Here is a 15,997-nt window from a genome sequence, read left to right on the forward strand (position 1 = left end):
CGTCGTGTAAGAACAATCAGCTCGCTTTTCCTGTACGCTTCTTCTTCGTTTTTCGTCTTGGAGATTGAAGCCTCGTTATGTCAGAGCTGCCGCGATTTCGGGGTAATTCCACATGCTCTCTGGCTGTGTACCTACTGTTGCTACTTCTCCTCCTCTTCCATCGCTTTTTATATCTACCAACACCAAGAAAGGTCTTGTTTTGGACAGAACAAGGTCGTTCGACTCTTACATTTTAAGCGATTCGAGATGCGAAGAAAAATGTTACAAGTTTGGATTCTATCGAGTGGAGTAAAATGAAATGAAATCATAATCTATTTCATGTAAATCTTAGAGATCAAACTAGAACGCTCCTTGAGGCTACCGCACTATATACAGCTTTGTATCTGTACAAGACTTACCAACGTAAACTATACATTATCCTATAATCCAGCGGTTGAAACATTAACAGAATTTATTACAATTGTGTATAATAGTAATGTATTTTGCACGTTACTTTATACACTGTTATTCGAGCATTAGTAAAAAGAGTGAACGAAAACTACTGTTAAAAAAATATATTCAGTCCCTGGTTACCGAATTAATTCAACCACACGCAGAAATTTCATTTTTCTACTTGTAATATGTCAGAGACGCATATTCGTATGTATATTATGTCGGATAAAGGACAAATTATCATTGGTTGTTTAAACTGTTTATAGATGATTATGCACATATATACATATAGCAACTATTTAATTTATTATCTCCTTCTTCCACGTCGCTTAATTTTAATAAAAAAATTTAAAATACTGAAAATGTTAAATTTGATTGTAGTGATTATAGTAACCAGAGTCTGTACGTGTCTTTATAAGTGACAGAAAATAAAATACACGTATAAACCTGAAAAACCATCAGCAAGTCTCTGGGAACGAGGTTAACGGCATCGACCGATAATACAGAAAACTAGAGGTCGGATGAACCGTGTCTGAAAGGAAAGAAAACTTTTTCTTTTTTTCGTCAAACATCAACCATGGGACGAGCAGTATATATCGATCGATTTCTTACTGGTCGCGCTACTAGGAATCAATCAAGCCCTCAGGTCGTCGATGCTCTTCTTAACCGACAGTCAGTCTAGAACGTTTCGTGAGAACGTAACACAGCGATTTCCACATCATCTATTGACATTTTCTCCTTCGGCTCCTCCATTCTTCCAAATAGCAAAAAAAGCTCAATGGTAGAAAAAAAAAGTTGCTGACACAGCATTCGTTTCGTGGCATTCTTTGTGAATGTCTTTCTGAGTGTCGATAATAAACTATCGAGCACACGTGCTTTCTTCTTCTTCAAACACGATGGCGTTTGCGATCGATTGCGATTTTTTGCGTCTTGTCAAATCTTCTTCGAGTTTTCCTATCGTTTTATAAACTACGCATTTCGTATCACGCAACACTTTACGTCCGACATTTTGTTCTTTATATTTTCGTACCATACATTTTTGGAATAAAATGGTGAGCTTTCGAAAAATTAGTGTTGACTATAGACTAAATACAATTCTGTTCAGTAAACCTTCTAGACCAGTCGAATTTGCCTTCAAACTACCCAAAATTGGGAAAAATGGTAAACAGTATATTTTCTACGAAATGATTTTTGTGTGATGTTGTGATTTTTAAATGATAATTTAATATAATATATATAAAATAAATGAATTTTATTACATAATTTAGCATTTCCTATCTTGCAACGAAGTTTTAATGAAATGATAATTATGGTTTTCTTTTTTTACTTGTTCTGTAGGTGAGTGTACAATATCATTAGACATATGGTTTATAGGAGATTAATCTACTCATTGGTGCATAATATATGTATTATTTATTATAAGAATTAAAGATAATATGTTCTACAGGTTGAGAATGCTCGTGTAGCAGAGCATTGATTATAGAAATAATTGTTTAATATATCCAAATATCTTTTAAATGATGCTTTAGAATTTCATCCATTCTTATTGTTTAATTCTTCTTCCGCTCTTCTTCTACCAATTTTACGTATACATATGTATAGTCTTAATATAACTATAGTAAATATAATATAACAATAACTATATTTTGTAATTCTGAATGGTTGTAAATTCTCATCAAATCAATGTTTTAAACAAATGTCGATACGCATAGTATCTGTGCATGAATTTTTCTATTTTACAAAAGGTGCATTATGCAGCACGAATTTATTCTGTACAATATTGAATTATCTTGATATTTCTGAAGAAGAAACTGTTTTAAAAAAATATGAGAACGGTGTTTCATTTGTGGTTTGCCGCCATGCCGCCATTATTCGTTTGCTTTGATTCGTCACGGCAGTAACGTATCTATAGCTATGCATAATCAACACAGGTACACAAGTGCACAAGTAACGGCATTATAACTCTACGACTTGACATTACTGTAAACTGTATATTGTATACTTTTCCTGGTAACGCTGATGCGAATTAAAAATGCCCAAAGTACGTAGAAGTAAGAAACCTCCGCCAGATGGTTGGGAATTAATTGAACCGACGCTAGAAGAATTAGAACAGAAAATGCGAGAAGGTAAGAAGAAAAAGAAAATACAGGTTATGACTAGAAGGTTATGTTGATAACGAAATGTTTCTATTTGCTATACGAAATACAATGTCGCGAATAATTATCAACTCAACCATATTTCTAGATTTTTCATAATATTAAAATAAAAATTTACAAAATCGTTTATATAATTTCATATTATAGTATAAAAGAAAACTGAAGATACAAAACAAATAATATTTTTTTCTTTCGAAGTCTGGGAAAAATATCAACTTAATGCTGATTTTGTTAAGTTTTCATTTAATGTTTAGTGCGTCATGAGGACTCGACGATAGCCATCGCAATAATTCTATTCTGAAATCTTGAAACCATTTTTTGTAACACTGATTGTATAAATAGGAGCATCATCTTATTGAAAAAATTGTCTTTTTGTCTCCTATTCTGTTTATAAAAGACAATAATTTGCCATGCAGCATCTCCTGATATCCTATAACGTTCAATTTATCCTTTACAATAACAATTTCATTTAACACATCCAGCCATGATTGATGGTTTCTTGGAAATATCGAAGAGATAATGGGAAATCTAAATGTGTTTGAGTCTAAAATTATTCTTTTAAATAATTCTAATCTATTGATGTTTGAATCATAGCTGAAACGGAACCTCACGAGGGCAAGCGAAAACAAGAATCTTTATGGCCCATATTTAAAATTCACCATCAGAAATCACGATACATATACGACTTATATTATAGACGGAAAGCGATAAGTCGCGGTAAAGTATCATTGATTATTTCATTTCCTTACTTTTCTCACTGTTATTTACTCTTTTATATGTTCTATGTTTTCAGAATTGTATGATTATTGCCTGAACGAAAATATAGCAGATAGAAATTTGATAGCCAAATGGAAGAAAGTGGGATACGAAAACTTGTGCTGTCTACGTTGTATACAACACAGGGATACTAACTTTGGTACAAATTGTATTTGTAGAGTACCTAAGGGCAAACTCGAAGAAGGCAGAATAGTGGAATGCATTCACTGTGGATGCAGAGGATGTTCTGGATAACATTTAGCAATGACTACAAGATACGTATTTATGTTTCTGTTAATGATATTGCATTGTATATTACCTAAAACTGTATTGCATAATATCGATGACCTATGAAAGTATCAAGTTGTAAATTAAAAGCATATGTACCTTTATTATACCTTATAATTCTCTCTAATTGTACAATTCTCCATCTCTACTGACTAATTCCAAGTATTTTTAAATAGTCTAAAACAACATTGTTCTTTTTATGTAATTGCAGACTTCTTACATTTGAATTTATCATATAAATAATTGAAATGTATGGACGAATTAGAAACTTTTCATCTGAAGTGAAATAGAAAATAAACTTTGGTTGGTATTATTAGATCATAAGTAATTCGCATGAATGAAATGAAGTCAAACTTTGAATTTTTGGGTAATCCAATTTAATTTGTATTCTGTAAATTCATTTGTAAACTTAATATGTACACTTTATTTATCTTTTAGAATTAAATAATATAACTTCAAATATAAAGCACATTCTGAATAACATGTAGCGATGATAATAAAGATGTGTTTATGTTCTTGCTAATGGTATTGTATCGTAAAGTACCAAAAATCTAATTTAAATTGATTACTTGTGTTCTAACAATTCCAGTTAAAAGTTAACATAAGATAATCTACGTATGTATAAAGATTGAAAATTTTTTAATTATTTTCTAATAAAATAAATAAATCTCTGTTCGATTTGAAAAAGTAAAACTGAACTAGAAGCTGATGCAAGATATGTATCATATCGATAATATATAGATTTTTCGTATAATATAATTTTTACCACTGATTTCAATACTTTTAATATGAAGTGAACGATAACTTTTAATTCTGGTATTTTTTGTAAAGTTCTGTAAAAACCGTCTGACATTCTTTATGAGTAAACGTTTGTGTGTATTGGTTATTTAATATAATAAATCTTTTACCCTTTCGCCAAACTGTAGCAGTTGGTGGTGAGTCACATATCATTTCTTTAATAGGATGACAAATCGTATTTGTTCTTGCAGATAAAAATGAAATAGCCGATCGACATTCTGAAACGGTGAAATCTCTTTGAGAAGTTTGTGTAGCGATTCCAATAATTTGCCAAGAATATTTAACGCTACATTTGTAGACTGATTCGTCATCGAGAAGATTGCTTTCCTTAACTAAATTGTCTAAAAGTGTCTGTGATGTTTGTGAACTTGTACCAATGACCTGCCAAGAATATTTTATCTTGCACATATGGCCGTAGTGCGAGTTTGTACTATCCTGATATTGAGATCGATTGTTCCGAAGAAACGATAGAATCGAATGGCCAATGTTCTCTCGAGAATGATGCCGAAAATTACGCGTAGCCAACATTTTACTATGCATAGTCTCTATCGTATCGGGTCCGTTCATTTTTAAAAAATTGTCTGATGTCGAAACATCAAACATGCTACACTGAAGTTGATTAAAGGCTTCCGATTCGATATGTGTAATTGGATACTTTAATTCTTTCCCACAATCAATGATATTATTAGAAATTGTTCCTCTTATGGCTACGTCGATATTTTCTAAGACAGATTCACAATAAGGATCAAAAATACATTGTTTTTTAACGTCTTCTCTCTTCGTGGTCGCTGTTGGATTTGTTGAACTTAATGTAATTGAAACATTCGAGGTGTTCCTTGACATAATTGAATTATTGATATTGTTTTCCATCAGATGTATCTTTTCCTTAGAACTTGATGACAAATATTTAGTTCGAGTAGTATCATTCTGCGATCGACGAATAACATTTTCTGATTCGTGTAATTTCAATTTTTTATCATTACCGTTTGTTTTTGGAAGATTCGATGAGATGCGATTAATACCGCCAATTCTTGTTTTCTCATTAATTTTATCCATTTTCTTCCGTTTACTTGTTTTAATTGCGTTTTCATCCATTGCAGGAGAGTAACTTTTGAACGAAGTCAAAGGCAGATTAGAAATCGATGAAGGAAATATCAATATTTGTTGCTTTTTAATTTCTGGTTGCTGAGAGAAATTTACTTTCTTAATGTTTACAAAACTGTAACTTCTATTAATCGAACGTAACCGTTTTCCTGATGTTTCTACTTCTTTGTGTTTACTTACTATATTAGTCTGAAAACACATTAACGTTGCATATTAGGCTATGAAATTTCACTCTATGCGAACTTTGTTTTAATATTATCGTCTGGAATAGTAATATAGAGAATGGAGTTCTTGCAACCGTTAGAAACAATAACTATTTTACCTTTTATTTAATATTGGATAATAGTAAAACATTTAATTGCGTTTATTTGATTTTATTGATATATATATAAGAAAAAAAAAATATATATATATATATATAAATTTCACTTATGATAGCGTAAATATAATTTTCTTTGATGATAGAGGTTTGCTTTAAAAAATGTTCTCTTTAATTTTAGAAATCTTGTATCTATGCGCGCGCAGGAGAAATCAAAAATGGAAAGACGAGAAAAACAATAACTCAGCTTAGATGAATAACCTGGTTCGGATAGGGTATTGGATCTGTACAGCTTTTTACTAGAAGGCTATATGGTTTCTTTAATAATGGCATCGTTGCGCCGTTATTACATTGGTATAACTTAACGAAGTCCACTTTTGGTACGGAAAAATTGCACTGCATTGCATCACCACGTTTCTTCGTAAATATGGTCCTTGTTATCGGTACAAAAACATTTTCCGTAATCACTTCCACTTTTGGTGCAATCAATTTTTTCGATTTTAACGAACTCCGTATACGGTTGCTTTTTGCGCTACCTTTTAACTCCATTGCCTTTCCTAATCGAATGTTACATACTAACCTTTCCAGAACTAAATAATTTTTTAGCCTGTAATATATATTAGGATGTAATAATAAAAATTACTTTTTATAAATTATTAATTGTAGAAACGGGATTTGTCGCATAGTATTGTAGAGAAGACTATAATCCACTAAAATTTACTGAAGATGAATACATTTATTGTCGATAACTTACTTTAATTGTTAATTGATATTTTACTAAAACACAATGTTGCGTATACATAACATCAAATGTGAAAAAAGGATATATGATTTCCGTGTGTTTATTTCACTTATGCAATTTACTTTTCAATTTGTCACATCTCCAAGATAGGTGAAATTAAAGACCAGTTTTAAGTAAGTGGGAACGAAGGTTAAAGTTAAAAAAAAAAGAGAGAGAAATAGGAAAGAAAAGAAAAAAGCCGCATACATTTTATCGTAATTCTCTTATTTCATATGAAAAATTTTCATTAGATCTTCATTAATTCTAGTAATTCCACCTGTTTCCAAAACAGCTGGTCAAGTGCTCTTGCACTGCATTGGTAGAATGTGATGCTACACCATTCTACACGAACTATCTCTTATTGTGTGTAGAGTTTCACGTGCCCAGAAATGTTTGTTACGTATATTTGTTGTTCCACATTTATTAAATGTTGTCTCATCAGTAAATAATATCCTTACGGGGAAACTGGAATTGCGTTAAATTTTCCGATTTGTCGTCATTTGCAAAGATTATTTCTTCTTGAATTTTCTCGAATACGATGCAGTGTTCTATCTCCCAGATTCGGATTGTCGTGCTGAATTCGCCTTATCTTTGAAATATCTTTGCGTTGGGTATAGTCCTATTGAGATGTTTTTTCGGCGTATAAATTTTGCACTTTTATGCTATTACTGTCCGCCGCACCGTAACAAAACTGTATGTCCGAAAGTTCTCTAAATGTATATATATTGTAATAAATAAGGCTAGAAATGTCGCTATAAATACAACTACACTGCACACAACACTCACTACGCGTACAATACACGCACTACACACACAATGCACCCAAGTAACACCCTAACTTGATATTTTCAGATCTTTGAAGGTTCTTCGTCGACCGTTGGAATGATTCTGTTCTTCAAAAATTGTTCCTACCCTCTTGCTTCAAAATGACTAAAACTTGGCAATGGTTTATTTCGAAAAAAATTTACGATATAAGGGTATGGTACTGAGAAGGCGAACAGGCTGTGCACCAAATATGTTTAAAAATAAGCGCAAACCTATTTTGCACAATTTTCAAACTTTACATAACTAGGGATTTATTAGTGATGGTCATTGGGAAAGTGGACTTTCTGTTTATAAGATGGGTTTCGGAAATATCTCAATTCTTCAAGCCTTATTGTCTTCAGTTTTTATAACCGTAACGTATTTTAAGCATGGAAAGAAAAAATAACATAAAAAAGAAGCATAACTCTTGCATTTATTATTTAATTTGGAGCAAACACTGTAACTATATTCGTGGAATATAAAATATTAATTCAACATTGTGTAGGAACTGTTGAAAAACTAACTATAAGTTTTTCGGTAAATATTCACTTTTCATCACAAAATTTATATCTTATATATATATAACGATAAGTTTGTTCATAATTACAAAATTCTACATTATGAAGATTAAAACTGTGTTACCGATTATTTCGCCGGGTCTGCTCCGAAGGTAAAACATTTTTAAACAGGAAAGAACGTTAGTCCGCTATCCGTCAGAAATGTTTTACCATTGACTAAAAATTAGATAGAGCATGCATGCAATGCTTAAGAGTGTCCTACGGCTGTATTAGTACTGAGTGTCCTACTGATTATGTAGTCCCTCGTACTATCCTAGTATCACTTGCGACATTATCGGTTCAGTATAGAATAAGATATCAGCGTTACTGGAACGGTAGGAATTATAATTAAGTCAGTGATCGATATATTCATAATCGGGATCGAACTATATTCTATATAAACCATTCGGACTATGAGAATAGTGAGTAAGAGGAAAGAGAGGTCCAGACAGGTTTTATTACAGTCTTGTAGAGGGTAATTTTATTCTGTATGTTTAGTTTGGAGCGTCGGCCCGTGAGCCAATAGAATTTTTTTAGTTTGTCCTTTAGTTGCTTCGTTTTATCTGAGATGTGTTTTTTCCACGTTAGTCTCTTGTCCAGGGTCATGCCCAGGTATCTGACTGAGTCCCTGCTAGGAACTGTTGCATTGTTGATGGTGACTTGGGGGCAGGTTTGTTTTCGGTCATCGCTTATGCATAAAAGATTAGTATTTCTAAAAACGTATACTAATTAACGAAACAGTCTGTGAAACTAAGTTTCAAAATTCTTTAAATTATCAAACTGCGGATGTTTCAAAAATATACACAATACACGTGCATAATGCTGCAAAATATTTAAATATTCAATCTATAGTATCTATTATAATATACATATTAAGCAAGAGAAAAAGTCTATGCTTAGATTTTATTCCTTCAATCGTGTTCATCAAAATATCAATTTGGATAAATATCCGAGTCTAGTTATTATGTTCACCGTTTCCAATTCTAGCCTTATTAATAATTTCCGACTCGTAAGAAACTGAGAAGTTGCTCGTATTATAACAAAGAATGGTTGATTCCAGTTGTTGTCATTGAAAATATCATATCCAAGATAACCTTCGGAAATAACCATTCGATCCGAGAGTTATAAATGTCGTGCGCATCCCTACACCATTTTCCCCAAGTTTGTCCTTTTCGTCCTCTGCATCGTATCTCGTAGAGTCCCAAGGTAGGAGGAGAGAATCCGGAATAGTTGCCGGGAAAACGACCGTTCTGGCTTGACGTGTGCTAGGTTATGACCTGAATAGCAGATTACCCGTTTACGAGGCTACATTCTACCTTCCTCCGTTTTATTGAATTCAGGGAATACCGTGCGCATCGCGGCTTTGACGCTACAGAACACGAACCTATCTAATGCAGAGTTGCGTGCGATATGTTGGCAGCTTGGATTTAACAAAAACAATATTTACAGTAGATGGAACTAATATAGCGTTGTTGTAAACTACAGCTTCAAGAAGTAACACTCATTGATATTTATTCATTGACTTTATTCGTAGAAACGAACTGCTACTTTTGAATCACGAGTGATTTGATCACGTTCGTTGCCATTTACCGTAATTTTTTGTATTGATTTGTGATTTTTCGTGATCGCTTCTGATTGGTGGAGAGTATAATACGATTTTGAAATCTAGAGAGAAATTAATAGCTTACTCTTCAAAATACTGATATAGGATAAAGAAGTGAAAATATGAGGAAAACGTAAAGTAATTTTAAATTAACATTATCAATTACAAGAACATCATTACAAGATTACAACATTACAAGAAACATAAAAGTATCTTATAAGAAATAATTCAATTAAAATCAAGAATTACGATCACAGTAAGCAAATTCACTCAAGATAAACAAATTATTGTTCATAAAAAGTATTGTTCATAATAAGAAATTTACATGCTAATTAAGTGACAGAAAAATGATGAAAAACAAAAACAGTAATTGCTTCATATTACCTTAATTCTTCTTCGAGATGAACATTGTAGACTATTGAAATAGAGTAAAAAATATTCACTTCTGGTATTGTCGAAACATTAATCTCTGTTTGCTGCGCATATGACGCAATACTGAAAATGGGATAATTCATGTTTCCTACTGCAACTCATAATCTTTTACGTTATCTAATGTGGATATTTTTATTGCCTAACTATTTGTATTTTGATAATTTTGTATTTTTGGTTGTCTCTTTTTTAAAACCAATAGTACATTAAAGTATGACATTCGAAGAATATTGTATACAATTTTCACGGAGAAATATTAAAAAATACGGCAATGGCAGCAATTATTCGGATGTGTCTCGGAAAAAAGTATAATTGCGGTGCCCTTCAGAACTTGGTGCTGGATTATCTGAAATCAAAAAATCAAAGTTCATTCGTTAGGTAACAGTTTTCCACAGGTAACGCTGGGAGGGTTTTTCGAAATTTCAATTTTTCACTTTTTTGGAACACTTTGAAGGGATAAATTAGCCGACTTTACGAAAATTTGCGGCTAATTTGTTATTGTAAAATAAAAATAATTAACAAATTTAAAAAAACTCTGCAGCGTTACCTCATAAATTATGTACAGAAATAGTGTTCAAAATTTCAAAAGGATCGGTGCAGTGGTTTTGAAGTAATTGGGGACACCGACTTTGAAAACGTGAATTGTGGGGAAAACGCTTTAAAGTTTTGAACACTAAAAAATCTGGTATAAAACGTTCATAAGGGAATTTTATCGGCTTACCTCACACTGAATCATCAATGCCAGGTCCATAAAGGATGTTGCTATCATCCATGATAGCTCTTCGGCTGTTGCTACTTTTTCTTCTTTTATAGCAGATTAAAAAAATCGATTCGCTGTTTCTCTTACAGTCGAGCACATTTCTTTCGCGTAATCATTGTACGTCGGTTTTGATAAAACCTACTAGACAAATCCATCAAGCCGCAGAACTTTTCACAGCCAACTAATCCAAGATCTAATATCCTCATCGCGAAAACAAACCGATAATTAACATCAAAGTACCAGAGTTTATTCTTACACTAGACGGAACATTTGTAATCTGTTTACAGCATTCGCACGACACTTTGATGTTAAATCCAAGGCCTTCTTTCTTAGTCGAATGAAAATTTACTTTTCCATCACATTTCACACACTTCACTAGCGTAGCAATTGTTGAAAAGTCCTTTGTAACTTGATCTTCAACGGTCACTTTTATTTTTTTAGTTGACGCGCTACTTGTTGAAGTGCCTTCGTATTTACGTTTATGCGGAGGTACGATTTTTCTAAGTCGATATAATCTCGAACCAGTTGATTGTCTATCAGATCTTGTAACTTGTTTAGGCATTTTAGTAATAATTTAACACAAAACTTAATGAAAATGGAGCCAAAATGATGCGAAAATAGGAACGCACGTGTACGTCTGCTCGATAGAATATTTACTCCTACACTAAATTTTATACTCTACACTGACAAAATATACAGTACAGGTATAAGGAGTCGTTAAGTACTATAAATAGATCTGGGGGTAAGATTAGGTATTATATAGAGAAAAAAACGTCTGCCAGGTAACAATAGCACGCTCGGGTCGGGTAGGTAATAAAATCCGACATGTATAAAAATACTCGTAACTTCGTCAATTTTGCTCCAATCGACTTGAAATTTTGACACAATATTCTTAAGATGTTATGCATTCAATTAAAAAATAAAAAAAATGCAAAAAAATTTTTAAGCTTTACCCCCCCCCTTAAGCTTAACTTTTATTTCCTATTTTTCCTTGCTCCATTTGAATATGAGTTCCATTTAAAAAACAATCGCTACCGCAGTTATACCGTAGTCATTCTTGTCTTACGTTACCATTAACTTCAACTTCAATTACATTATTTATCCTCAACGTCTTCTCTAAGATCTAGAAATGATACGAGATAAATTATAATCAATTTGAGATGTAGTTGTTGTCCGTGATACTTGTAGCTGCTGGCTGAAGATGTAGACGTCGCTATAAGATACTGTTGCTTTCTTCTCATTTATGTGTCATGGAAGAAAAATCGGACTACGGGCGCCGGGATTCGAACCCGGGTCCCGAACGTTCATAACGCCCAGTAGAAGTTAGTGTCGAGATCTTTTTTTTTCATTTAGTTGTTTACATTCACAATTTGTCTGATTTGGACATTTGGTAGAATTTTTTGGCTGTTTGATTATCATGTGGGTGGCTACCCCCAGCAGGGTACTATCTTCGTGTTTGTTAGGTTATATCCTTTATGAGATCTGTTGGGTGTTTCCTTTTTAGTCTTCTTTCTATGCTTGATGTGTTGATCGTTTCCACTGCCAGCCGATTCGGGTACGTTGCTATTTTTTCTCTGTACCTTCTTGCACATCTGCTAATCTCCTCCTTGACCGTTGGTATTCCCAGGTCTTTCCGAATATCCTCGTTTCTAACGTACCATGTGGCGTTTACTATTGTGCTAAGAATTTTAGCTTGCATTGTCTCTATTTTGCTTATATGACTCATTGCTGCTGTTCCCCATAGTGATATTCCGTCCGTCCAGACTGATTTTATGATCGTTAGCCAATGCATTTGTCTCCTTGCTATCTGTATTTTGTCTATTATTGATTTGATATGCTGTTTCCATGTGAGTTGTATATCTATGTGGAGTCCTAGGTTGACTTGCCTTGTTTGTATTATGTGAGTGCCGTTCAGAATGTGTGAATGTAATATGGTTACATTTATTGGAGTTTGCTTTAATTTGTTTAACTTGTAGCCACTTTTCTATTTTTCAGCCAAAAAATTCTACCAAATGTCCAAATCGGACAAATTGTAAATGTAAACAACTAAATAAAAAATAATGTCGTGAAATCGTACGTTTGATTCTTATTTAAAAAAAAAAAAAAACTTTTCTATTTTTGTGATATGTTCTTGTAGTAATGTAACTGCTGTTACAGGATTAGTGTGCCTGACTAGTACAGCTGTGTCGTCCGCGAATGTCAGTATTTTGCTATTAGTTAGTGTCGAGTGGCGGATATTTTGTTGTCGAGTGCCGCCACAAATTCTATATTTACTACATTGTTCTTGGAATTCTAATTGCTCGTAGAATTTTAAGAGCACTCCCTTGTCGTTTCTATTTTAGAAATCACCAGCCACAATTACGTTTCCGAGCGAAATTATTGGATACTCTGTACCTTCGAATTATCTTTCATCATCATTATCGGCTGTCGCGTACGTGCAATTTCGAGTCATAAATTTAGGTTCAAGCATGCTGCATAATTTGCGTACAATTAATGGACGAGCGAGTGTAATCAGAACGCGATAATTACGTGGCGATAATCGAAGCTGGCGAGGAAACGCGTGCAAACTAGAAGGTATTTTTCGATTCTTATTCGCTTGGTTCCCTAGGTTTGTATCTTCAAAGAAAAGTTTTGCCAACGTTTTAAAATCAATATTTCGTTGAACTTTTGAGATTTCCAACGACGTCGGTACTCCGATAAAATCGAGCGCAAAAAGCCAAGGACGTGCACAAACGATCTCGAAACGAAAGCAAATATTAAAGTTCTCTCTTTCGAGCGCTCCTGAATCTTCTAAAAGATGCAGCAAATGCAAAGGAGGAAAGAGGGGTCTTGCACGGAGCAAGTACGGCAGTTTCAAAGACAGAAGGGTGGTTTTTTGGATACAAGGCTGGCACCCTTCAAAGGAAGAAGGGAAACTCGACGATTGCTCGGTCCAATTAAAGTGGCGCCTAGCGCTTGGCGATGAGTCAAGTAGTGCGTAGAAATAAAGCCAGCAGCGGGAAAAGAGAGCGGAGGAAGAAAAAGGAAGGGGCTCACCTTCCTATTTTCCCCTCTCTTTTCCACCCACTTCCTATCCCTTTTCTTTCTCGTTCTCTATGCTTCGCCCATTGGTCGAATAAGCAGCGTTGCCAGGCGACAGGAGCACTGGCGACCCTCGAGGATGTCACGCAGCGTGCACGCAAAGAGAACGAACTTTTGACCTTTTAAGGGTTTCTCCATCCACCGCAGCTCTACAACCTCTTCACGACGATGGTCGTATGGACAGTTTCGGGGTTAATGTACCCTGTGGAAAGCACAAAATTTGATGGACGCGCATCAAGTAGGAATCCGCAATTTATTCTTATCAAAACAATGTGTAGCGTAAAAAGTAAAAAGCAGATATACGTCTATCGTGTAAAAATTGATTAATTTAATATTTGTTAGGGAAGTGATACATTTACACTGTACATGAGAGTGTGTGTGTAAGGGTTAGAGGGCGTCAAGGACTCAGTGGAGACAAAAGACTGTTGCCAGATGTTAGAAGAATCTAGGTTAGTCGGTTGGCAACCAGCGTGCGTGCAAGACGTTCTTAGAGAGGAATATAGGTGTATAACTGTTGTATGGGAAATATAGTCAATAATTTGTATTCCCAAATCCTCGAATTTCCTTAACATGGTAGCAGAGCGTGGTTACTAGTTTTGCAAGATATTTAGTGCGTGGTTACGATCTTGCGAGTGAGTTTTCAGTAAAGAAAAAAAACTTTCAGAAAAAAAATATACTTCGAGCACGTAGGAACGCTTGAGTAAGAAAAGAAAAAAAGAAGAATCAATTAAAATGGAGAGATCGGAAATCATGATACCTATATTCGATGGTGAGGATTATGGAATGTGGAAGCAAAGAATCACGATGTTTCTCAAATATAAGGAATGCGAGGTTGTTACAACTAGAATGAAGAACGAAAGAGACGATGAAGACTGGGACAAAAAGGATTTGAAGGCGATTAATATAATTTATAGTGCAATATCGAACAGATAATTGGAGTATGTTAGGGAAGGAAAAACGGCGTATGATATAATAAAAAGGTTCGATGAAATGTACTTGAAAGAGTCGACGGCACTGCAGATCGTATGCAGAAGGAGATTGGAAAACATAAGACTGGAGAACTACAGTGATTCAGCATCATTCTTTAACGATTTCGAAAAATTAATCAATGAATTAAAAAGTGCGGGCGCACAAGTAAGTGAGAGGGAAAAGCTGAATTACATGCTGAATACGTTACCCGAAGAATACAGCTACATAGCGGACATAATAGACGCATTGAAAGAAGAGGATCAAACGGTAGCGTATGTAAAAAATAAAATAGAGGTAGCAGAGAAGAAAAATAAATCCAATCGAGGAGAAAGGCAAACCAACGCCTTTTCTGCAAAAAAGGAAGGATGCTTCAGATGTGGAAGATTAGGACACTTTGCGAGAGAGTGTCAAAATGGCGTCCAAGCGGAAAGCAGTAACGGCTATTGGCATGGGCCAACACGTGGTCGAAACAGAGGAAGAGGGAACAAAGGCAATACGAGCAGAGGACGTGGAAACTTTCATCGTCAATCAACAACCGGCACGGGCGAGCATGGAAACTCAAGAGCAGGCATATGGATAGCAACGGCGCACGCAGCAAACAGCAGTGAGACGAATGAGATAAGTAAGAACGAAATAGTGTGGCTATTAGATAGCGGTTGTACTGATCACATAATTAATAATATAAATTATTTCGATAAATCTATCGACCTAAAAGAACCGGTAAATATATATTTAGGCGATAATAGACCGATAAAAGCGACAAAAGTTGGGAATGTTATAAGTTATTTTGAAGCATTCGGAAAACAAAATAAAATAAATATGAGGAAAGTATTTTACGCGAAAGAAATGTCCGCAAATTTGATTAGTTTAGGTAAACTAACAGACAATAAGAATACGGTTATTTCCAAAGGAAATATTGCGAAAATAATAGATGAGGATAATCAACTTACAGCTGCAGCGTTCAAAGAAAATGGGACATATAGAATAAAAAGTATATTGAAAGGGAAGAAGCACTTAGTAAACAGCGCCGAACGTAGTGGTATGAGTAAAAAGGAAAGATGGCATAGGATGCTAGGACACGTAAATTTTAAATATTTAGAGATTTTGGGTAAAGAGCAGCTAGTGACTGGCATACCGAATGAATTTGAAAAGGAACTTTT

General features: G+C 34.2%; 2 protein-coding genes and 1 long non-coding RNA gene across 5 annotated transcripts in view; 1 reads left to right on the forward strand and 2 right to left on the reverse strand.

The window, feature by feature from the left end:
• Positions 1 to 1,331: 1,331 nt before the first annotated feature.
• On the forward strand, positions 1,332 to 3,736 carry l(1)10Bb (BUD31-like protein). 2 transcript variants are annotated; one of them, XM_076622700.1, is made up of 4 exons: positions 1,332 to 1,484; positions 2,364 to 2,558; positions 3,183 to 3,305; positions 3,382 to 3,736. In XM_076622700.1, exons 2-4 carry the CDS (start codon positions 2,465 to 2,467, stop codon positions 3,597 to 3,599), a joined length of 435 nt encoding a protein of 144 aa, XP_076478815.1. In that variant the 5' UTR covers positions 1,332 to 1,484; positions 2,364 to 2,464; the 3' UTR covers positions 3,600 to 3,736. The 2 variants fall into 2 exon arrangements, with proteins under 2 accessions (XP_076478815.1, XP_033204445.1); XM_033348554.2 differs by having other exon boundaries at positions 1,350 to 1,593.
• Positions 3,737 to 3,884: 148 nt separating this feature from the next.
• LOC117165091 (uncharacterized) lies at positions 3,885 to 6,427 on the reverse strand. 2 transcript variants are annotated; one of them, XM_076622699.1, is made up of 2 exons: positions 6,154 to 6,427; positions 3,885 to 5,723 (listed from the first exon to the last, which is right to left on the reverse strand). In XM_076622699.1, exons 1-2 carry the CDS (start codon positions 6,400 to 6,402, stop codon positions 4,440 to 4,442), a joined length of 1,533 nt encoding a protein of 510 aa, XP_076478814.1. In that variant the 5' UTR covers positions 6,403 to 6,427; the 3' UTR covers positions 3,885 to 4,439. The 2 variants fall into 2 exon arrangements, 1 of the variants encoding a protein (XP_076478814.1); XR_013059521.1 differs by having other exon boundaries at positions 5,675 to 5,723; positions 6,115 to 6,216.
• A 3,826-nt stretch (positions 6,428 to 10,253) lies between these two features.
• Positions 10,254 to 15,997, reverse strand: part of LOC143303312 (uncharacterized) — a 28,523-nt gene continuing 22,779 nt past the window's right edge. The window contains exons 2-3 of the long non-coding RNA XR_013059486.1: positions 10,749 to 11,320; positions 10,254 to 10,373 (exon numbers count right to left, since the gene is read on the reverse strand). This is a non-coding gene — a long non-coding RNA (uncharacterized LOC143303312). The remainder of the gene's footprint in view (positions 10,374 to 10,748; positions 11,321 to 15,997) is intronic.

This window comes from Bombus vancouverensis, chromosome 11, assembly GCF_051014615.1.
Source record: "Bombus vancouverensis nearcticus chromosome 11, iyBomVanc1_principal, whole genome shotgun sequence".
NCBI classification, from domain to species: Eukaryota; Metazoa; Arthropoda; class Insecta; order Hymenoptera; family Apidae; genus Bombus; species Bombus vancouverensis.